The sequence below is a fragment of the Onychomys torridus genome, chromosome 7, assembly GCF_903995425.1.
Source record: "Onychomys torridus chromosome 7, mOncTor1.1, whole genome shotgun sequence".
NCBI lineage: Eukaryota > Metazoa > Chordata > Mammalia > Rodentia > Cricetidae > Onychomys > Onychomys torridus.
The window spans coordinates 1401652-1426483 of NC_050449.1; the positions used below are offsets into that span (position 1 = coordinate 1401652).

The 24832-nt window shown below is 37.0% G+C and overlaps 1 protein-coding gene across 8 annotated transcripts in view; it reads right to left on the bottom strand.

Moving 5' to 3' along the window:
• Positions 1-24832, bottom strand: part of Gria4 (glutamate ionotropic receptor AMPA type subunit 4) — a 375087-nt gene that overhangs the window by 43666 nt on the left and 306589 nt on the right. For 7 of the 8 annotated variants that reach the window (XM_036191822.1, XM_036191821.1, XM_036191820.1 and 4 more), the window contains exons 10-13: positions 22465-22575; positions 13875-14081; positions 3367-3737; positions 1490-1688 (exon numbers count right to left, since the gene is read on the bottom strand). In XM_036191822.1, coding sequence (XP_036047715.1) covers positions 1490-1688; positions 3367-3737; positions 13875-14081; positions 22465-22575 — 888 coding nt within the window. Of the gene's footprint in view, positions 1-1489; positions 1689-3366; positions 3738-13874; positions 14082-19911; positions 21114-22464; positions 22576-24832 lie in introns of those variants that run through there. The other variant, XM_036191827.1, reaches the window with a different exon arrangement.

The window sequence follows — 24832 nt, forward strand, 5'->3', positions numbered from 1 at the left end:
TGAAAATGAAAATTCCCTTCTTAAAAGTTATCTAAAAAAAGTCAAGTAAATTTAAAGCTGGCACACAGAACATCACATTTGGTTGTGTTTATGTCACTCTCTCAGATGATCCTTAAAAGTCCAGAATATAAGTTATCATATCTTCAAAATAGATTAGAAAATAGTGAAACATCTCTCACATTCCAACTAATTTACCACCTCTTGTCTTCAAATAATTGATATTAAATACAAAATAAATTCATTACCATTTACTTCAATATCTATGAAAATGTCTTGTTGGCTACTTTTTAATATTTTGGTCCCAAATTCACAAAATAAGCTGGCAATATCTGTGCACATTGGTAAGTAGGTATTGGATACCTAGGAAGAACCAAATTAGAAGGAAACTCAAAGCAAAGAGGACATTCTGAGGTAGGAGAGGACCAACAGGAAGGAAACACCAACAGACATGAGGAAGACAGTATGGGAGAGAGAGGCACAGATAAGAACAAAGCATAATAACAAAATCCAGAACTAAAGTACTTAATTTGTTAACTAAAAAACAACACAACAAAAATAAAACAAACAAACAAATAAACAAACTAGCCTGGTGCTGATGGCTCATGCCTTTAATCTCAGCACTCAGGAGGCAGAGGCAGGCAGATGTCTGTGAGTTCAAGGCCATCCTGGTCTAGAAAGCTACTTCTAGGACAGCTAGAGCTGTTACACAAAGAAACACTGTCATAAAAAAATTAAAATGTTTAAAAACAGTTTAACCTCAATGGAACAACTGAAAAAAAAAAAAAAGCCCAGAAGAGACTAAGACAAACACCCATGCTTCAGTGACAGAAAGCCAAAGGAGCCTCATCCACATGTGTGACACAGTTGTATCAATTTGAAACATTTTACTGCCAAACAAAAGTCACCAAATCTAAACTCCATACATTCTTACAGAGGTCCCCAGAGCCGTCATTATAGAGGTCTCCAGAACGATTGTTAAGGAGGTACATTTCTTGCCAATAGGATTTTGTAAGGAAGCAAACCTTTTGCTTTGAAAACTACAGTTTTGGAATAGGTTACAGAGTGATTCAGCTCATAAAAGAGCTTCACACTGAGGTTTTGGGTGTCAGATACAGCAAGTTAAATGCAGTCTTTCTTTAAAAGAAAGGTTTGCTTTCTATTTTCATATTCTTGAATCTTCAAAATAGATACAATTCTAATCTTGCCTGAAGTAAAATGATCAGAGAGCTAGCAACACTGGATGTTGGGTAAATCAGATTATAAAGTGACTTTAGTTACCTTTTTACTATTGTCATTTCTTAAAGCCTTTTCCTCTTGTAGTATGCACCATTGGCAAGTTAAAATTACGATAATAAAAACCCAAGAAGACACACTGAATAGTAAAGTCAGCTGTTCCTGTTGTGTGTTCCAATCCACAGTAGCTAGTTCATGCTATAAATGTTGCAAACATTGCCTAGAATTCAGAATTATGAAGGTTCCTGTGACTTACTCGGAAGAATTCTTTTGTTGACCCGGAATCCAGTGTTCCATATGCAATTTCTGTTTGTTTGGCAAGGTCTTCTGCACTTTCTATGGGGGAGACCATTCTCTCCACAGTCAGGAAAGCAGCCAGATTAGCAGTGTAAGATGATATAATAATGAGTGTGAAGAACCACCAGACACCTCCAACAATTCGACCTGACAGGGATCTAAACATGGATAAGATCATACAGTTACCTCTTTCTAAACCACAGAGAGAAGAAAGAAATGTCACCAATTCCCAATCATATTTAAAAGTTACAGTCTCAAATATTGTTTTATATTCTGTTAGTCTACTAAAAAATGAGGCTTACACTGATGCACAATGATGTCTTTTACATTATTGCTAAAATTCAGTGTCACCAAAGACATGGCACATGAATTTGTTGTTTTATGGACAGAAATGTGGAACTGTCCTTTCTGGAAGACAGCAAAGGGAAATCTGATTAATGTCCTCAGTACCTCTGATGGCCCAGCATCTCTGAAGTAGGAAGTTGATAAAAGACAACATGGTATTCTGGATTAATTGGCAGTGTTTTAGCCTCTCTTCATGCTGCAGAAGATAGAGTTTAGACTTTTCTGCACACCTTTCAGAGACTGAGGGAGAGCCCATCAGAGCTCTTCAGGATGCCATGGAGGTCAGAATGAGTCTGGACTAAGTGAGATGGGAAGATTTAACCTCAAGAGACCTTACTTTGACCTGAGCAGATGTCCTAAAATTATATTTTTTGTTGACATAGCCATGTCGACCGAGGCTATGGAGGTGAGTGTAACTTACAGAAGGAAAGTTAAAATAAGATAAATTAAAAAAAAATACAGGGAAGAATGTTCATAATTAATTTCACTCATTTTTACCATTTGTGAAACAAAACTTGGAATTTCCTGTGGTTCTTTTACCTCTTGCCATCTTTGCTAATTTAAATTAGGTCCTTTGTGATTTAAAATACGGCATCTGCTGGTTTTAACTAGTATTGGCTTAACCTTCACTTCAAAAAAACTTGGTTTGTTCTGATTCTTCCTTCTTGCCTCTGAATCCTATATTATTGAAACTTAAGCAGATTTTGCCATTTCCTGCCTCGTGAATTTCAGATTTTTGGCCTCCTTTAGGGCTCACATTATTTCTAAACATATATTTTTGTTCAAATATATAAAATCCAACATTTTGCTTCTTATTCTTTTAGTTATTCTGTGGGAGAAATCAAACATTTTTCATGTAGCAAACTGGAGTTTGGGTGTTTCAGTAACAGTGTGGCAGGAAAGAAAGTAAATCAGGATGCCCCATGTAGAAACATAGCTATAAAATTAGCATAGAGCTTACATGGCAAGATCGTCCCCTGATGCTCAGCCTTCTTATGTGCTTTATGAAAAACCATACACATCTACTGCGAAACATACCCATTCACATTTTCAGAAAACCCAGAGCAGAGATTTCCCTTAAGATATGTGAGTTAAGTTCAATATTAATTTTTGATGATGGTTCACAATAACAGCCACAGCAACAGTTTTTTGACAGGAGATACCATAAAAATGGGATTTTTATGTTATTTCCCAGTTTAGATTTGCTTAACATCTGTCAAGCCACTGAATGAATACCATTACAAATAATTCTGGGGAGTGGCAGTAGATTGCATAATTACTTTTCTGTTGAGGAAGTTACTTTTTATGATGTATCTATGTTTTGTGGTAGCTTGGAAGGAATTAGTTATAAAATATAATTATGGGAGAACTGCAATTTTTTTCTTGCATTTCAGATAATGTTCTGACTCCTGGAGAGCAAGACAGAAAGAAACTGTGGAGAACATTCAGAATCTCTGAGAACTGGAGAATAGTACCAGTTTTGACACTAACCTGGGTGAAATGTCACATCCTTGTTGCATAAAGGCACCCAGGGAAAACCAGAGGCTGTTAAAGATGCCGAACTCATTGGGTGGCTGGTCACTGGGACCTTCCTTTCCATCCTCTGGCTCTTCAGTGTGCCACTCGTATGGGCTAAACCTACTGACTAGGAACAAGACCACACTGACACCAATGTATGCAAACACTATACACATCCAGATCTCATAGGCCAGAGGGTCCAAGAAGGAAAACACTCCTGGCTTAGATTTCTGAGGCTTTTTGATCATGATAGAGATGCCTAAACTCATGAAAGGCTTAGAGAAGTCGATGACCTCCTCGCGTACCAAAGTGATTGTCAGAGGTGCAATAGCAATCTCCGCTTTCTATGAAAGAAAAGAGATGTGGAAATACGTTAGTGAATTCCATGGGGCAGTTATCAGTGGAGTGATCAGCAAAGTTTACCAGTCATGCATTCATTTTTTAAAAAAGCATTTTGGGTGCCAACAATGATACATTCTAATTATAGGCTAATAAAACATGTAGTGGTTTGCTTTTATGAGATATTACTTAATTGAAAAAGTTTTTTTTTTATGGTAGTAAGGCTTTTCTTTTTTTCTCTCCTTTTTTATTTATTATATTTGTGTTTTAATTTTACACATCAGCCATGGGTTCCTTTGTCATCTCCCCTCCCGCCCCTGCCCGCACCTTCCCCCCAACCCCTCCCTTCCATTCCCATCTCCTCCAGGGCCAAGACTCCCCTGGGGATTCAAATCAACCTGGTGGATTCAGTACAGGCAGGTCCAGTACCCTCCATCCAGGCTGAGCAAAATGTCCCTGTGTAAGCCCAAGGTTCCAAACAGCCAGCTCATGCACTAAGGATAGGTCTGGGTCCCACTGCCTGGGTGCCTCCCATACAGTTCAAGCTATTCAATTGTCTCACTTATCCAGAGGGCCTGATACTCAACTTCATAAGGAAAAACAAAAAACCCAGGATAGCCAAAAGAATCCTACACAATAAAACAACCTCTGGAGGCATCACAATCCCCGACCTCAAGCTCTACTATAGAGCTACCATAATAAAAACAGCTTGGTACTGGCATAAAAACTGGCATGTGGACCAATGGAATGAAATTGAAGACCCTGACATTAACCCACACACCTATGAACATACAATTTTTGACAAAGAAGCCAAAAATGTACAATGGAAAAAAGAAAGCATCTTCAACAAATGGTGCTGGCATAACTGGATGTCAATGTGTAGAAGGCTGCAAATAGATCCATATCTGTCACCATGCACAAACTTAAGTCCAAGTGGATCAAAGACCTGAACATACATCCAGTTACTCTGAACCTGATAGAAGAGAAAGTAGGAAGTACTCTTGAATGCATTGGTACTGGAGAGCACTTTCTAAATATAACACCAGTAGCACAGACACTGAGAGAAACAATCAATCAATGGGACCTGTTGAAACCGAGAAGCTTTTGTAGAGCAAAGGACATGGTCAACAAGACAAAGTGACAGCCTACAGAATGGGAAAAGGTCTTCACCAACCCCACATCTGACAGAAGGCTGATATCCAGAATATATAAAGAACTCAAGAAATTAGAACATCAAAATGCCCAATGTTCAATTAAGAAATGGGCTATAGAACTAAACAGAGAATTCTCAACAGAGGAAGCTCAAATGGCTGAAAGCCATTTAAGGAGTTGCTCAACATCCCTAATTATCTGGGAAATGCAAATCAAAATGACTCTGAGATACCACCTTACCCCTGTCAGAATGGCTAAGATCAAAAATACTGAAGACAGCTTATGCTGGAGAGGATGTGGAACAAGGGGAACTCTCCTCCACTGCTGGTGGGAATGCAAGCTTGTACAGCCACTTTTTTTTTGTTGTTGTTGACAGAATCCTATTATGTAGTTTAGGCTGGCTGTGGATTCATGACCCTCAGCTTTCTCAGTGCTGGGATTACATACCTGTTCTGCCATGCCCATCTGTACAAATATTGTTATGGGTACTGCTTGACCAGTGTTTGCTTCATCAAACCTACCCTACCCAACCCTGTTCTTAATTTACAACATATTCCAGCTCAGTTCACACACAAAAATCTGGAAATTGGCATTTGCTTCTTGTGATACACATTCTTTGATTTTCTCTTTCCAATATTCTCTTAAAACAAAATTTTAGAACACATTAGCTTTAATTCTTAGATAACAAAATCACAAGGCACCTTTCCATTGTTTGCTGACACTGAGTTTTTTTTTTTCCCTGCATCTCTAAAATGGGGCTGTGTTTTTGCCTGTTTACCTTAACAAGTGACTGTAATTATCTACTAAACCCTTAACTGGACATTAGTGAGCATGTGCTCACAGGTTCTTTATCTGATGCTGTATTTTACATGGCCCATTTCCTGCTGTTGGTCTTGACAGAGCTGAGCCTGAGTTTTCCACACTGTGGCAACTGTTCAACTTCATCTGGCGAACATCTAGAAGAGTCTATAAACTGTGCCATAAAAACTGAACTGTGGTCTGAATGACAAATCAAAATAGAGTTTTATTACTTTAAAGGAAAATAGTTCTTATCAATATAGATTCAGGCACATTTAGACATAACCTTTCCCAGAGGCTATCACTTTTTAAAAGATTTATTTATTTTAATATATGTGCATGTGCACATGTGGGCAGGTTTCAACAGAGGCCAGAAGAGGGCATTGGATCCTATGGAGCTAGAGTTACAGAAGGCTATGAGCTGCCCACACTAATGCTAGAAACTGACCTTCATACTTCATACTTCAATCTTTTTGGAAAAGCATCAGGTGCCCTTAACTACTGACCTTTCATATTTATATATTTTTAGATTTATTTAGAGACAACCACTCTTAAATTCACTGCTACATAGCTTCAAGCTGCTGGTTTGGCAAAATGATCACAGTTCAGCACAATGGTGAGGATATATGTGCACATTGTGTGTTCACACTGGGGTTGTATGTGCCTTGTCTCATTACCTTTCATTGATTCATATAATGGAGTGAATGAGATGTTTTCATGGAGTTAGATAAGATTTTTATTCTTAAACACCATTTGAGTGACAATAAGAAATCACTTCTTCACTCCTTCACTCTACCACTCACTCATACGTGTTCAGTGATTCATGGAATGTCCTTTATTCCTTCTTCATGATCAAACACATACACATTAACACACAAACACATGCTCAGAGAGAGAGAGAGAGAGAGAGAGAGAGAGAGACAGAGAGACAGAGAGAGAGACAGAGACAGAGAAACAGAGAGAGAAACAGAGAGAGAGAGTGAAAGAGGTATTCAGGGAGTGTTAATGTAAGTCAGGTCCCTATGTGGTGGTATGTTAGTTCTCTATGTAAATGATGCAAGGCTATCAATGTGTAACAATTACAGTAGCAGTTATCAAATGTAAACTGAAGATAATGGGTCCATAGCTTGTCATTTTACTCTCTAAATGGCTTTGTCTAGGATAAAATGAGTATATTTTACCTCAAACTTTGGAAACTAGGCATTTGAATATGTGTTAAGAATAAGAAAGAAAGAAAAGAAATTGAGATTCAAGCACAGACTGTACAAGCCACAGTAAAATGTAGCCTGTGGAACCTGTTAGAGACATGAAGACAATTCCTTAGGGACAACTTGGAAAAATCAAGAGATAGAGATTGGTGTCTTCAAATACCTGCAGATCTGCTGAAGAAACAATGTGTTGTTATTAAGAACTTCATGTTATCTCTCTGCTCTCTGAGAATTGCATACTTTTGGGACTTTCTGTTACGCTGGCATGTTTATGATCTCTTGTATCATTTTTAGAAATTATTTAAGCAATTTCTGCCAAATAAAATATGGTCACTACACTTGTGGAGGGATGATATAAGCAGGACAGGAGCTCTACAGGAGAGACATGAAACAGATATCCAAGAATATTCTCAGGTAGGTCAGACCATCTATAGTCAAGTAGTGATATACTTAGTAATCTGAAATGCTCCAAAATCTGAGAGCTTTCAGGGGCAAACATTTAGTTGCAAGTGGAAAATTCTATCTACATGTTTACAATTGGATCCCAACCCTAATATTTCCCATTATAGATATGAAATACCATTAAAAATTTAAAAATTTAAGTCTTCTGACCCTAGCATATTTTGAGTAAGGGAATTTAGTCTGTGTTTCTAACAATTTGACTCATGCCTTTTTCTGAAATATGCTTACAGTATTAGAAGTTGAAGTATTAAGAGCAGAATGTTTAGGGATTCCTCCTTCAGAACTTAAAACCCATATGACATTGTCAATGAACCCTGTTGTAAAATATATTTTGCATATTATTTTCTAAACTTAATTTCCTCTTCATCTTGAGTCAATGAAGCACTCAGTGAGTCTTTCCTTTAGATGGTAAATTGGTTGCTTTGTGTACAATGAAACCCATTTTTCCATGTCTGCTGAAGTTTTAGCAACTGTACTGCACTCTGTGGAAAATATTTCTTGTATCATAGTTTGAAAAAAAGGGATGCAATTAAATTCCTCCCCTCAGAGCTCAGAGAACTCCATGGAGGAGAAGGTCAAAGCAATCTAAGAGCCGGAGAAGATGGAGAACACCAGGAGAGCAAGCAAAGCTCATATGAACGCACAGAGACTGAGGCAGCAAGCACAGGGTCTTACAGGGGTCTGCATCAAGATCTCTGTGTATACATTATAGCTATTAGTGTTTTTGAGGGACTCTTGAGTATGTGAACAAGTGGGTTTCTAACTCGTGTGTCTTCTCTTGGGATTTTTTTCTTTCTGTTGGTTTGTCTTGTCCAACTTCAATATAACTTACATTTTATCTTATTTTATTTTGTTATTTTTTTAAAAAATGAAAGAAGGAAGGAATAAATGAAAACTGAACTGTTATTTATACCCACTGGGAGAGGGTGATTCAGTTTTCTCCAATGGAATAACACTGGGTATATCAACCACTCCAGGATAGGTCTCATGTTCAGGACTAGTTGACCACCACAGTTTTTTTTTTTTTTTAGAATCTTTATTATTATTATTATTATTATTAGTTATTATCATGTGTTTTAATTTTATACATCAGCCATGGGTTCCCCTGTCCTCCCCCCTCCCACCCCCCCACCTTCTCCCCAGGTCCTCCCCTCCATTCCCATGTCCTCCAGGACCAAGACACCCCTGGGAATTCATTTAAACCTGGTGGATTCAGTACAGGCGGGTCCTGTCCCCTCCTTCCAGGCTGAGCATGTGTCCCTGTGTAAGCCCAAGGTTCCAAACAGACAGCTCATGCACTAAGGACTGGTCCTGGTCCCACAGCCTGGGTGCCTCCCATACAGATCAAGCTATTCAATTGTCTCACTTATCCAGAGGGCCTGATCTAGCTGGGGGCTCCACAGCTGTTGGTTCATAATTCATGTGCTTCCATTCGATTGGCTATTTGTCCCTGTGCTTTTTGCAATCTTGTATTCAACAATTCACGCTCTTACAGTCCCTCCTCTTTCTCAACAGTTGAACACCTGGAGCTCCACCTGGGGCCTGGATGAGGATCTCTGCATCTACTTACATCAGTTATTGGATGAGAGTTCCAAGATAACTGTTAGGGTGTTTAGTCATTTGATCATCAGACCAGGTCAGATCAGGCTTTCTCTTGACCATTGCCAGCAGTCTACAGAGGATATATCATTGTGGATTTCTGGGGACCTCTCCAGCACTCTGCCTATTCCTGTTCTCATGTGGTCTTCATTTATCATGGTCTGTTATTCCTCGTTCTCCCTTTCTGTTCTTGATCCAGCTGGGATCTCCTGCTCCCCTAAGCTTTCTTTCCCTCAAACCTTGCCCTTCATTTCTCCCACTCTCGTCCAGGTTGTTCATGTAGATCTCATCCATTTCTCTGTCACTGGGTGATCCCTGGGTCTTTCCTAGGGTCCAGTTTTCTAGGTAGCCTCCCTGGAGTTGTGTAGCAGTCTAGTCATCTTTGTTTTACATCTAGTATCCTCCTATGAGTGAGTACATACCATGTTTGCCTTTCTGAGTCTGGGTTACCTCACTCAGGATAATTTTTTCTAGATCCATCCATTTGCCTGCAAACCTCATGATGTCAATGTTTTTCTTTGCTGAGTAGTACTCCATTGTGTATATGTACCATATTTTCTTTTCCATTCTTCAGTTGAAGGGCATCTAGGTTGTTTCCAGGTTCTGGCTATTACAAACAATGCTGATATGAACATAGCTGAGCCAGTGCCCTTGTGGTATGATTGAGCATTCCTTGGGTATATGCCCAAGAGTGCTATAGCTGGGTCTTGGGGGAGATGGATTCCCAATTTTCTAAGGAAGTGCCATATTGATTTCCAAAGTGGCTGTACAAGCTTGCATTCTCACCAGCAGTAGAGGAGAGTTCCCCTTGCTCCACATCCTCTCCAGCATAAGCTGTCTTCTGTGTTTTTGATCTTAGCCACTCTGACAGGTGTAAGGTGGTATCTCAGAGTCGTTTTGATTTGCATTTCCCAGATAATTAGGGATGTTGAGCAATTCCTTAAATGTCTTTCCACCATTTGAACTTCCTCTGTGGAGAATTCTCTGTTTAGTTCTATAGCCCATTTCTTAATTGAACTGTTGGGCATTTTGATGTTCTAATTTCTTGAGTTCTTTATATATTCTGGATATCAGCCTTCTGTCAGATGTGGGGTTGGTGAAGAACTTTTCCCATTCTGTAGGCTGTCGCTTTGTCTTGTTGACCATGTCCTTTGCTCTACAAAAGCTTCTCAGTTTCAACAGGTCCCATTGATTGATTGTTTCTCTCAGTGTCTGTGCTACTGGTGTTATATTTAGAAAGTGCTCTCCAGTGCCAATGCATTCAAGAGTACTTCCTACTTTCTCTTCTTTCAGGTTCAGAGTAACTGGATGTATGTTCAGGTCTTTGATCCACTTGGACTTAAGTTTGTGCATGGTGACAGATATGGATCTATTTGCAGCCTTCTACACATTGACATCCAGTTATGCCAGCACCATTTGTTGAAGATGCTTTTTTTTCCCATTGTACATTTTTGGCTTCTTTGTCAAAAATTATATGTTCATAGGTGTGCGGGTTAATGTCAGGGTCTTCAATTTGATTCCATTGGTCCACATGTTGGTTTTTATGCCAGTACCAAGCTGTTTTTATTATGGTAGCTCTATAGTAGAGCTTGAGGTCGGGGATTGTGATGCCTCCAGAAGTTGTTTTATTTTACAGGATTCTTTTGGCTATCCTAGGTTTTTTGTCTTTCCATATGAAGTTGAGTATTATTCTTTCCAGATCTGTGAAGAATTGTGTTGGTAATTTGATAGGGATTGTGTTGAATCTGTAGATTGCTTTTGGTAAGATTGCCATTTTTACTATGTTAATCCTGCCTATCCATGAGCATGGGAAATCTTTCCATTTTCTGATATCTTCAATTTCTTTTTTCATGGGCTTAAAGTTCTTGTCATATAGGTCCTTCACATGGTTAGTTAGAGTAACCCCAAGGTATTTTATATCATTTGTGGCTATTGTAAAGGGTGTTGTATCTCTGATTTCCTTCCCAGCCTGTTTGTCTACTGTATATAGGAGGGCTACTGATTTTTTGAGTTGATCTTGTATCCTGCTATGTTGCTGAAGGTTTTTATTAGTAATATCAGTTCCTTGGTGGAATTTTTGGGGTCACTCATGTCATCTGCAAGTAGGGAGAGCCTGACTTCTTGCTTTCCAATCTGTATCCCCTTTAATCTCTTTATGTTTTCTTATAGCTCTGGCTAGAACTTCAAGTACTATATTGAATAAGTATGGGGAGAGGGGACAGCCTTGCCTTGTTCCTGATTTTAGTGGTATTGCTTTGAGTTTCTCTCCATTTAATTTGATGTTGGCTGTTGGCTTGCTGTAGATTGCCTTTATTATGTTTAGGTATTTTCCCTGTATTCCTGATCGCTCCAAGACCTTTATCATGAAGGGATGCTGGATTTTGTCAAATGACTTTTCTGCATCTAGTGAGATGATCATATGGTTTTTTTCTTTGAGTTTGTTTATATGGTATATTATATTGACAGACTTTCATATGTTGTACCACCCTTGCATCCCTGGGGTGAAGCCTACTTGATCATGGTGGATAAATGTTTTGATGTGTTATTGGAGTCTGTTCACCAGAATTTTATTGAGTACTTTTTGCATCAATGTTCATGAGGGAGATAGGTCTGTAGTTCTGCTTCTTTGTTGCATCTTTGTTTGGTTTAGGAATCAGGGTAATTGTAGCCTCATAGAAGGAGTTTGGTAATATACCTTCTGCTTCTATTGTGTGGAACAATTTAAAGAGTATTGGTATTAAGTCTTCTTTGAAGATCTGGTAGAATTCTGCAGTGAAACCATCTGGTCCTGGGCATTTTTTGGTTGGGAGACTTTTAATGACTGAATCTATTTCCTTAGGGGTTATTGGACTATTTAAATGGCTTATCTGGTCTTGATTTAAATTAGGTATGTTGTACCTATCCAGAAAATTATCCATTTCTTTTACATGTTCCAGTTTTGTGGAGTAGAGGTTTTTGAAGTATGACCTGATAATTATCTGGACTTCCTCAATGTCTGTTGTTATGTCCCCCTTTTCATTTCCGATTTTGTTAATTTGGATGCTCCCTCTCTGTCTTTTGGTTAGTTTGGATAATGGCTTGTCTATCTTATTGATCTTCTCAAAGAACCAACTCTTCGTTTCATTAATCCTTTGTATTGTTCTCTTTATTTCTATTTTATTGATTTCAGCTCTCAATTTTATAATTTCCTGGCGTCTGTTCCTCCTGGGAGACTTTGCTTCTTCCTGGTTCAAGGGCTTTCAGGTGTGCTGTCAAGTCACTAGCATGAGATTTCTCCAGCTTCTTTATGTGGGCATTCAGTGCTATGAATTTTCCTCTTAGCACTGCTTTCATAGTATCCCATAAGTTTGGGTATGTGGTGTATTCATTTTCACTGATCTCTAGGAAGTCTTTAATTTCTTTCTTTATTTCTTCCTTAACCCATTGGTGATTCAGTTGAGCCTTATTCGGTTTCCATGAGATTGTGGGTTTTCTGTAGTTTTTTCTGTTGTTGAAATGTAACTTTAAACCATGGGACCACCCCAGTTTGTTGTGTGCTTTCATTTGGTTATAGTTGGGTGGTGGTTTTTTATTTATTATCTTTTTGGTGGGTTTGTTGTTGTGTTGAATTTTTGTTTGTTTTTTGATAAAGACCTTAAATTTGAGTGGGTAAGGAAGGCGAGAGGATGTGGAATGAATTGGGGCAGGGGAAGAATATGATCAAAATGCATTTAAATTTAAAAATTATTTTAAATAATAAATAGAATGAAAACTGAAATGCAGAATTTTGAATTTATTTCACTGTACTTCTAGAGAGGAATATGATTCCTTCTGTGGCCTTTGCCTGTATCCTGAGTCTGTTTAGTTTTGCCTGGGGAAGCATGCCTCTCCATGTGATTCCTTATTTCAAAGGGGTTTTCTGAGAAGTAACTGGAGATAGTGTGTGGTTTGAAAGTGAAATCTGTGAACTATAAATTAGTGTCTAGAACATTTCATAATTCAGTTTATGCGTGTATTGCTTTTACTGGTTCCTGGATGCACAAACCTTACTGTTCACTACAGGTTTGGACTCATAACTTTAAACATATTATTGTATCTCTAGGGTTTGATTGTGACACTACAGTGGCTGCTGACAACAAGGGACCTTGATTTTGTTCATTCAGGCAGAAGTTGGCTGTTGTGTTGTGCTGTGATTGCTCTTGGTTATCAATGTGTGCATTCTACATCCAGTGTGTTTGCTCAGGGGAAGGGCACAGCATGCTGTGTGAGCGGCCTATTTTGGAAAATAGTCTAGCTTTTGTGTTTTGTTATGTATTTTAGAATGAAGAGAGAAAGAGACAGAGATAGATAGATAGATAGATAGATAGATAGATAGATAGAAAAGGTGCATTATCTGAAATGTATATAATGTATATTTACTATGGCCAGAAGAATTGTAAGAAACACAATACTACTGAATATTTCAGACACTTGGATACTACAGTAATCAGAAATTAGTTAAATGACACTTATGAGCAATTATGAATAACAAGGATATACATAATTAGATAAAGTAGCCACTGATTTTATTCTATTGTAGAAAATCTTCCCAGTAACAGATTACTCATGGATCTTTGGAACTGTCTATGGTCTACCAGTCTAAGGCATATTCCCCTCAGATGCTGAGGCCAATGCTGCTTTTGTTTCCATTCCTGTCTCTGTGCTATGTGGAGGACACTGTATTCTGAATTTTATCACTTTTCTCACTCAAAGTTACCAGGATCAGTTCTGTTATTGGAATTTGCATTTCTAATGAAATAGAGAAGTGTTTGAATATTATGAATACATTGTGAAACATTGCTATAAATTAGAAAGCAGTCATGGATGCTTAAAAATTGATACATGTCCAAGGGCAAAGAAGCTTCAGGCTTATGAAGTAAATTCCTCATAAACAAGTTTGCTTACCCCATATACAAGCTCTCCTACCATCCCATTCCAGATTTTAGTGTCTGCATCCCTTGCTCCATATTTTCCATCAGGGACAATGGCAATTTTGTACTTGATACCGATATGTTTTGCAATTTCGGATGCCAAATCTACACAGTAGCCTTCGTACTTGTCATTTCCTTCAAACATTTCATGATTTTTCTTGTACATGACATAGGGGGATTCCTACAATGAGAGAAGCAGAACTGTAAAGGAGAAACTACAAAGTGTTTTAAAAACATTTCAGAAGTTTTGACAAGAGAATGTATTTATTATTTTTACATGAATTTATGTAACTAGAAATTATTAATGAGATAGATGAATATATAAATATACTTAGAATTGTATTAATCTGGTTTACATTGAATAATAAAAGTAAAATTTAAAAATATTTTGAGTGATTGTTATGTACCTAGTACTATGACTTTAAAAAATAAATACATTAGGATTTTTTTCTGAGACAGAGTTTTGTTGTGTAGCCTTGGATGTCCTGGAACTCACTCTGTAGGTCAGGCTGGCCTCGAACTCACAGAGATCTGCCTGCCTCAGCCTCCAGTGCTCAGATTAAAGGTGTGCACCACCACTGCCCAGCTTCCATTAGTAATTTTCTAGAGAAGAGTAATCATTTTTAGCCTTGAAATTGATATTTCCCAAATATTTCATGAAATTAGAAATTATTTTGTAGCCACTAAAGTGTATTAAAAATCTATTCAAGGTTGTACAATTTTGTATTCTGTACCTCCCCCCCCCCCTTTGTTTTTCCAAAACACCACTTTCAAATGTGTCAAGTAAAGTGCTTTTCTCAAACAAGGCATTTGCTATAGTTCTTCAAATAAGAGATAATAGCTTCAAGACACATATTATTAGTTACTTGTGTTATATTCACTTTGCTCCTGCTGTCCCATGTTTTGACTTTAAATAAGAAATGTGCTTCACAAATTGTAACTTAATTATGAAATAGGTCTCTATTGGAAGCTTTTCCCTCTACATGTAAGGAACAGGCACTTTGATAGTCCCATTGAGTTTACTACACAAATGAGACAGAGAATGGGAGCAAGAAGTATTGAGAGCATCCTCATCATCTGGAATAACTTCCCGGTGTTTAATAATTGCTAAATTGTTTTCATTGAAAGCACACATTTGCTCGCTCTCTCTCTCTCTCTCTCTCTCACACACACACACACACACACACACACACACACACACACACACTCACACAAACACACACTTTCTCTCTCACACACTTAAATAACAGTATTTTATGGCTTTAATTTAAGAGATGGTTTAGTCAGCCCTGAGTGATTGATCTATTACTACCTATCCATAAACAGAAAGATGGGTTTGATTCGTTTGTTGTACACGGTATGGAGGTAATTCCTGGCCCTATTCAGTGTTTCATTTTCAGAAAAATAGTAACTGTATTGTAACCATATGAAAAGTAGTAATCACAACATTGTTGATACAATCTACTTATATCTTATAAGATTATACTCTAACCTTAATTTAGGATTGTCCTAAGAGTTTTTTTCTTCTCTCTAGAAAAAATTGTCAGTTAAAGAATTTGAACTTGCATTTGGAGTGCTAGAAGAGAAAGCAACTTGATCTACAGAGTGTCCAACAGGCCCATACCAATTCTGACTTCATTAAAATTACCTTGTAAACATAGAACCCAATTTAAAAACTTAAGAAAATGAGGAAAGTCCTTAAAATTGTATTTTCTCATGGAGATGCTTCGCATGATTTTACTTGGGAAACAATTCAAGAGAGGTCTTTATACTATTTTCTTAAATTCTTCCTTTGGTTGTCATGTCCATGTGGCCCAGATCCTTGGAATTGGATAGATATTCAAGATTAGAATGGAGTAAGAAGTAAATTTTGTCATTTATAAAATTAAGGTAATTATTTGTCCCTTCTTTCATGACAATTGTTTATTATCCTTCAGAAAGAGGTCTGTATGAAAGCTTAGCATATTTTTCAAACTATGAATGTGATCATGCAAATTCATAAGTAGCTTCAAAGGGATGACTTTCTAAACTATAAAATATTAGTATCTTTATGAACAAATTCTTTTCATCTATTTAGAAGGCCTAATTAAACTATGGAAGATTATACAGAAAACAGTAAAACCATACATGCAAAACAGAGTGTAAAACATTGTAAGTGATATATCTGTGTACAGTTAGAATATTTAGGTAGAGCAAGCTATGTTAGTACTCTCAAGTGGCACTAAAGTTGAAGAAAAAGTTTAAAGTGTTTTGTGTCCTTGAACACTGAGGAATTTTACCCCTCTAGTAAGCATATTACTGCATTAATTTTGTATGCATTTCTTGGTTTGCCCATAATCTAATCAATTCTAAATGTGGTAAATAGTTTGCTTAATGAAAAGCTGTAAGTTTATTATTTAATCAAGCTTTTATTAAACATCTGCTTTGTGCCAGGCAATTTACTGGAAGACAGGCATTCAAAACAAAACAAAACATGATTTGTCCTTTGTCTCCTTGTGATCAAGATGATTGTAAATTCTTTGTGATAAGAGTAAAGGGATACTAGTGGTAGGAACAGCAGATTTATTGTAAAAAGTAATTTCTCTTCCTGACTTTCTGTTTCCTTTGTGCCAGGTACAATATTGAGTTTTTGAGCTACATACTTTCATTTACATTTTGTGTTGCATCTTGAAGTAAGCATCTCTCATCTTACAGACAGGAAAACTGAGAGTCAAGGAGGTTAAGTGACTATCCAATTTCACTTGGTTAACAAGTTACAGTAATGGGAGTCAGGTTTTCATTTTTGAAATATCTGGTAACTCTTGCAGTTGTTCACAATATATATCAAGACACTTGTAACTAATTGGGACCTCATATGATTTAACAATAGAGGGAAAAATTAAAGAAATACTTTTCTGTACCATCAGGCAATGCAATTTTTATGATATTTTGAGTAAAGACAGTAGATTAAAAAGTTTTTATTTGCAGTAACTGCACTGATCTTCCACTCATCATTTTCTGACTAGGAACATTATGACTAGGAAGTTATGTTAGAATATAACGATTCATATATTCAAAATGAAGTAAATACTGACTCCTAGTACGCAGGTGATCTGTCTGTGGCAGGCATATGTATGTGAGAGTCAAGTATTTATTTAGGATTCTCTTTCTTTATTTTTTTCCCATTCCATTATGGATGGCTGCTCCTCTCAAGTCTTTGTTTCCTGTCAACCATGCCAACTAAGGTTGGAAAACTGTTCAGCTTACTGAAAATTCTATTTAACAGTTAGACGACATTCAGACTCAGAGTCCCATATAGCAAAAGAAAAACATAATGACTACATGCTAGGGGACACGGTGAGCAAAGGTAGAGGAAGGCTAGGGACATTTTGTATACCTCTATCCCGAGTGTGTTTCCTTCTGCTTTTCTTTCATATTAAATCCTTGTGAGTCACAAATCATTAGCTCTCAGCCTCCTTTGCAACAAATTATCTGCTGGTAGCTCTTAAAGCTTTGTAAACTGGGGAGGTTTTATAGCAAGTTTTAGGGTAACTATGGGTGAACAAAACACCAAATACCTTCAATGCAATATAAAATAAACCCTATGAGGTATTTGGGGTGGGGAAATTTGTGGAGCATCTTTGTGAAGTAGCCATACAGAATTCTCAGTGTTCATCTGTTATTAACAATGGGAACATCAGAGGAGAGAAGTACAACTCCTTGCTTCTTCATCTCCATCCACTGTGACCTGTGGGACAATAAGTGGTTCTGCTGGCAGTCTTCCCAGTGATTTGTTCATTAAGGTAATTCCTGCAATGGATGGTGTCCTACATCTTCTGAGTTACTTTGGGAAGGGAGCCATTCTCAGTCTCTTATGAAAATGTTGCCATAAATGAATTAAAATGATTTTGAAGCTGAATTCAATTAAAAATATAATCAACAGAATACATTTCCCCTACTAAAGTGTTATTTTTGTATTATTGGAATTTAGCAAAATCAATACCTTGAAACCAGATACTTAGCATACAAACTACCGGTTTGTAAATATTACCATTATAAACAATCATTGTAAAAAATATTGAAAATGGGAAAAATAGTAAAATTAGAATCTTTTTTTTTTTTTTTTTTTTTTTTGGTTTTTCGAGACAGGGTTTCCCTGTGTAGCTTTGGCCTTCCCTGTAACTCACTTGGTAGACCAGGCTGGCCTCAAACTCATAGAGATCCGCCTGCCTCAGCCTCCTGAGTGCTGGGATTAAAGGCATGCGCCACCACCGCCCAGCAAAATTGGAATCTTATCCCATGTTTCCTGTATGGACATTTGCTTCTTTCCAAAGACTCTTAAAAGAAACTGATAATTTAGTCCTATGAACAAAATTAAGAAAAATGGAGCAGCTAAATCCCCAACCCCAACAAGCCATTTTTTGTTTGTTTGTTTGTTTTTCTTTCGTGACAGAGTTTCTCTGTGTAGCTTTGCTCCTTTCCTGGAACTCGCTTTGGAGACCAGGCTAGCATCGAACTCACAGAGATCCGCCTGCCTTGGCCTCCCGAGTGCTGGGATTAAAGGCATGTGCCACCACCGCCTGGCTGGGAAATGGAAATGGAAGTCTTTCTTATTCAACTTAGAAGTAAATGAGTTGGCTGGACAGTGGTTGAACACACCTTTAATCTTAGTACTCTGGAGGCAGAAACAGGTGGATCTCTGTGAGTTTGAGGTCAGCCTGGTCAGATCAAGTTTGAGGACAGCTCAGAATACACAGAGAAACCCTGTTTTGAAAAAACAAAAACCAAGAAAAAAAAAAAGAAAGAAAGAAAAAAGAAAAAAAAATGAGCAAATTTAAGGGTCACAGTTTCAAGATAAAACTTTTTGTTTTGTTTTGTTTTTCAAGACAGGGTTTCTCTGTGTAGCTTTGAATCTTTCCTGGATCTCGCTCTGTAGTCCAGGCTGGCCTCAAACTCACAAAGATCTGCCTGCCTCTGCCTCCTGAGTGCTGGGATTAAATGTGTGCACCACCACCTCCTGGCAAAACTTTTTATTTTTCTTTAAACAAACTTTGTTGCTACAGTCCCTTTGGAGGAAGGGGTAATTAATATCTGGTATGGCAAAGAAAATGAACACATTTCTATTTTTGGTTATATTTTATATCTACAAACACATATATTATGGATATATATGTTTCTTATTTATACATGTGTATTTATATAGAATATCTAAAAATGTTTACATAACTCTGATAATTAGAAAATGTATTTTAAAGTTGTAAAAAAGGTAAAAAACTAAAGAAGATGGAGTGATTATGTAAAATCAGTTCATGTTTGAAACACCATTCTGATGCTACAGTGAAAAAAACTTGGCTATATGGAAACATTTCCTAAAGAATTGTGTATTCGTAATATAGTATAACTCAGTGCAAGGCACTGAAGAGTAAAATATGTTCTCTCTAGAATGGATTTATTTCCTCCAGAGTCTGTAGCCAACAAGGTGCTGAGAATACAGGGAATGTACTCTCCCACTCTTCCTGAGTCTGCAGAAACTGTTTTTTTTTTTTTTTTTTAATCAAAACAGCTAGACTTCAATTTGCATGGTTTAGATTTGGCTTCCTGAGGTTGTTTGCAGTTGTTATTTGTCTGCAGAAAATGAAATCTCTATGAACCCAGTCTCATGAATATTATAGTTTTTACTTAATTTTTAGTCAGTAGGAATTAATTGCAAATTGTTTCCTATTTAGATTAGCTTTGTCATAGTCAATATGTTTGACATAGTTGTGTTTAAGTAGAATAAATTCATCTTGAAAATGAGGATCCATTGTAGACATACAATACTTGCAAAAAAAATTTCAACAGCATAAACATAATAATAGCACATTTTATTTTGGATTGAGAGCTGTTGTAGTCATGAATTATGTTTTTCTTATTTGTTTGTTTCTATAATATAAATTCCTTTGAGTGTAGGAGTCACTTCTCACATATCCCCAGGGTCTAACACTGTACCTGGCACATAACAGACGCTCAGTAAGTATTTCTGAATGAATAACTGAATTTCTCAATCAATTTTATTTAACAAAACATATATCACAACAGTATATCAGCATATAAACACAGCATACACAGAGAATATAGTGAATTCAGCAACACTGCACCCATTTAAGAGAAGACTGTGCTCACTAGAGCTCATTCTTAGCTTGCTTGGTATCTCTGCATCAGACTCATGCAACCTCTACCCAACTCCACCTGTATTGAGTTTATTCAGTTGAATATGGGGGGATTATTCCATGCAGTTATCAGTATCTTATCAGCTAAAGGGAATCATACTTATTTCCAAGTAATTGAGGTGAGGGACTTGTCCTAGATCCTAAGCTAATGCTTTAGAACAGAATCAAGTTCAATAAACACTTTAAAAGGGGTGTCTAGGATTTTCTGTTTTGTTTTGGCATTATGGAAGAGTTATGCTGTTGAAAATATCAAGGGAATGATTTAAATGAAGAGGACAGTTCTATGGAAGACAGATACTACTTGTATACACTATTTTGATAACAAAAATATTATCACTATCAATCAAACAGAATTTTACATGTATATGTTCACAATTTCTTTTCAGTCACTTTTTAAACTTAGTTATTGGTATCATGCTTCCTGAAGACTAGCAGTACTTGGGAAATCAATTCTGTAATTTGACACTACGAATTATAAGTTGCATCTTTTGTAACAGGTCAAAGTAAGAAGACTCTACATTACACCCTTAAAATACATCATACATTCATTTCACAGAACAGGTAACATTTCAAAAGATTCTAAAGCAAACAATTGTATATATATTCAGAAAGCAAGCACATAAATTCAGAGTTTTACTTTGAAGAAATCTATCCTTAGAGAGCTGATCATGTACAATGACTTCATTTTATGATACAGGAACAGGCATATCAGAATCATTTGTTTATTCTTTTTCAACATCTATTTTCTTGAGAATGGTAAAGACTGAGGATTAAATCTTCTTTTGTTCAATAGCTCATAAAAGTCACACACACACACACACACACACACACACACACACACACACATTTAATAACTGTTTTCTGGTAGTCCAGAGTTGGTTATCCAGGAAGAATTACACATGAAAAATAAGCTTAAATTTACTACTCAGGAGAACAAGACTCGGGTCTTAGTTAGGAACAGTCGAACAGCGTGGAACTCTTGTCTTTCTTGGTCAATTTCTTAAAATAGGATTCTTCATCAGAGGCTGAAAAGAGGAGGACTGTACTGAAGTATGAATTTCCATTACTGTGTCTTTTTTTTTTTTAAGGAAAAGAAATATATATGCACGTATATATGTATATCCTGCTTTTCAAGTCCCATGCAAATATTACACAGTTAAGTCAGAAAATTTATACAAACACTGCTGTTGGTGGGTTTGCATTATAAAATAATCAACTCCTAATCAATGCTTGCCAGATTACATTAAATTGCTAACTGGTTATCAAAAACAGGCATAAATGATTGCAACAGGCGATTGCTTCCTTTTGGTATTTCTATTGCTTTGATTTTTGGTATTTCTATTGCTTTGATTTCAGTGTTAATTTTAGAAATATTTTGACATTACTAAAACCCTAAAACTAAAAATTGAAATTATGTAAGCTAAAAGTTAACTTACACAAAGACTTCTATTTTATTTAAAGTAGGAGTTTCTATAAATAACTGAGAACATACTTTGCCTACAGAAAGAGTTAGCTGAGGAGTTGTGATCTCACATAAGGTATAAACAATCACCAACTGCTGATCTCCTTTGACTACCACCAACTGTAAAGGTCATGTTTGTCTTTAGAAGACAAACACATATATAGATATTGAATATTCTATAATTTAAAAGGCAATTCCACAAGAACTCCTTGAAGTAGGAGCCTTAAAATTTAGAGCACTTTAAATTTTATGATATGGTCAAATGGAATAATCACATTTTTCTTGATTCCAAGAAGTTCATTTAATTATATATGTCAATAAGAAAAGTAATTGGTGTGTGGAAATGTCTTTTTACCTAAAAAACAAATATCAAACAAAATCAGTTTATCAAGCATTTGGCTATATAAAAACAAGTACCATTAAACTATCCACATTCACATTCTTGTGACTAGAAACAGACAAGACAGATCACTCTCCCACAATGACATGAAACAATCATTTAATTTAAACACTACTAATGATTATTTCATTGATGCTTCTGAAAACACCGAGAATAAGGTATTTCCACTGATGCTTTTAGGATTTGAATGGAGCTTGACTTCCTCACATTCATTGTTCAGTGCTGGGGTCTTAGAACTTCAAACACTTTCAACTTCAGTTTCACAGTCTCAATTTTTAACATTTGAGTCATTTTTTCCCTCAAGAAAAACATTGCAACAAAAAGTAACACAAATAAGGGCAATGAAAGAGCTCAGTGTGTCCAGGCTTGGGACAGGTCTATTCAAAGCCTCGCTAGACTTGGGTGGGTCAAAGCACTCAAATCACTACTAAGATTCAGCTTGTATCTCCTTACAAGGGAGTTAAATTTGCCTGTGGATAAGACAGAACATTATAAAGCATACACCAAAACTCACCATAATTGTGGTTACAACAACTGTTCTGTTCTCAATAGCTGCTGTGTCATTGCCAAGAGTGGGTATGTCTTGAATCAAGACTAATTTATCCATATCATTCCAGTAGCCAACCTGCCAGATAGAGAAGCTAATTGAAAACACAGCATAGAAGTGTCCTCCTTGGGATAGTGACTGCTACGATCTAGTGAGCATCCAATGCAAACTTAAAACTCAGGTACATTAAGAAATGTCTTTTAAAAATTAATAATTATATATTTTTTGAGGATTTAATACAGAAATACTTCATCTACATTATCCCTGGCATTCCACTTCTCCGCAGACTTCTCCAATGTCCTTGAAAATTCATTTCTTCCTTAGTTATTATTGTAGAATGTATGTACACACATATATACAACCTACTGAGTCCTTTTAGCTTTGCTCATATGTACATGTGCCAAAGGCTGATCACTTGGGACTGGACAACCTGGTGGGAACTCATCCCTGGAAGAAATTGATTCTCCTTCTCTCAGCAAGTATTGACTACCTGAATCTCTTCATCTACAGGTGGGCTATGTGGACTTCCCCTATCCATGTCGGCATGACAACTGGTGCTGTCATTATGCTGGTCTTGCAGCCATATTGATGAGAGTTCATGGGTGCAGCTTCCCTGTCAAATACAGAAGATACTACCTCATAACAGGTGTCCTGGGCCCTGGCTCTTACAGCCTTTCTGTTCCTTGTTTCATGATAGCCTCAGAGTCTTAGGTATAATGGTTGCATTGTAGATGTCTAAGTTAAAACTATGAGACAGTTTTTTCAGTGTTAAAGACACTACCTTATTATATCTTTAGCAAAGTCAGAGTCATGAAGTAGTCAAGGGAAGCAGTGGTTTTGAATGGGAGAGACACACCTAGAACCTTGGGCATTTTGATCCTCTCATCTAGTGAGATGGGCCAGCACTGCCTAAAATTAATTTATACAACTTCATCAAGAAAACTACAGAACATACACTAAAGCAAACAGCCATATTTTAGACAAAAGAAATTTATTTGTAGCTAGCAATCTAAAATTATGTTTTGGCTTGATGTTACCTACTACAAGAGAATTCATTTTCTGAAATGTTAACTGCATTTGGATATTAATGTAATATTTTCATTTTTTAAAGTTTATATTTCAATTTGTGTTTTGACTTTAAATCATTATTAGGGCTAGGGAAATAGCTTAGTGAGCAAGATTACTGGATAAGCAAGTGTAAGGACCTAAATTTGGAGGCCTAGCACCCATGTAAAAGGCATTTCATGGCTATGCATGTGACTGTACCTCTACTTGTGAAGGATGGGTAGAGACTGGGGCTTGTTAGCTGTTAGTCTAGCTCTAGGTTTAGAGGAAGACCCTGTCTCAAGGGAATAAGGTGTGGAATGATAGAGCAGAATTCCTGGGGTCTTCCTCTGGCTTCTCTACTTGTGTACAGGTGCTCACCTCACACCTGTGTTAATTAGTTTGCACAAACCACACACATTCACACACTAGCAGTTTCTATTGGGTGGTTTTGTGTGTCAACTTGACACAAACTAGACACATCAGAAAGGAAGGAGCCTCAGCTGAGCAAATGTCTCCTTGACATTTTCTCAATTATTGGTTAATACAGGCGGACCCAGCCCATTGTGGGTGGTACCATCCCTGGGCTGTTGGTACTCAGTTCTATAAGAAGCCAAGGGGAAGAAAACCAGTAAGCAGCATCCCTCCATGGCCTCCACATTACCTCCTACACTCCAGGATCCTGCCCTGTTTGAGTTCCTGTCCTGATGTCCTTCAGTGTTGAACAGCAATGCTGAAGTGTAAATCAAACAAACCCTTTCTTCCTCAGCTTGTTTTTGGTTATGGTGTTTTGTTGCAGCAATAGAAACCCAACTAAGACATAGTTCATATTATTTTCTCATTTATGTATGTGAAATACTTCTGTATAAAATAAATTAAGGGGTTAGTACTTTAAGATGAAGTATGACAATGGAATATTACTGGAAATTGAGGATGCACTGATTGTCTTCTACCATTGGAGGACAATGATGGCTACCATACAAAGAATGCTGCCCTTGGGCATACCTCTATGTGATGTGTGTTATTCTATGCCTGCTAAAGAAACTATGCATGGTGTTATCTGTTGTTATGATTTTCTATGCTTTTGCTATGAAGACCCTTTGTGGAGGCTAAACAAATTGTCCAAGATTACAATCCAGTACAGAGAGAATTTAGAATTGAAGCTTGTATGATACCAAATCCTTACATTTTTGCTTGTATGTTGCATGGCTTCCAAAGTGAGTGCTCACTTAATGATTTCCAAGCTTCATTTCTTAGTCATGTTCATAAAGCCCAGGCCCCATAAAAATAT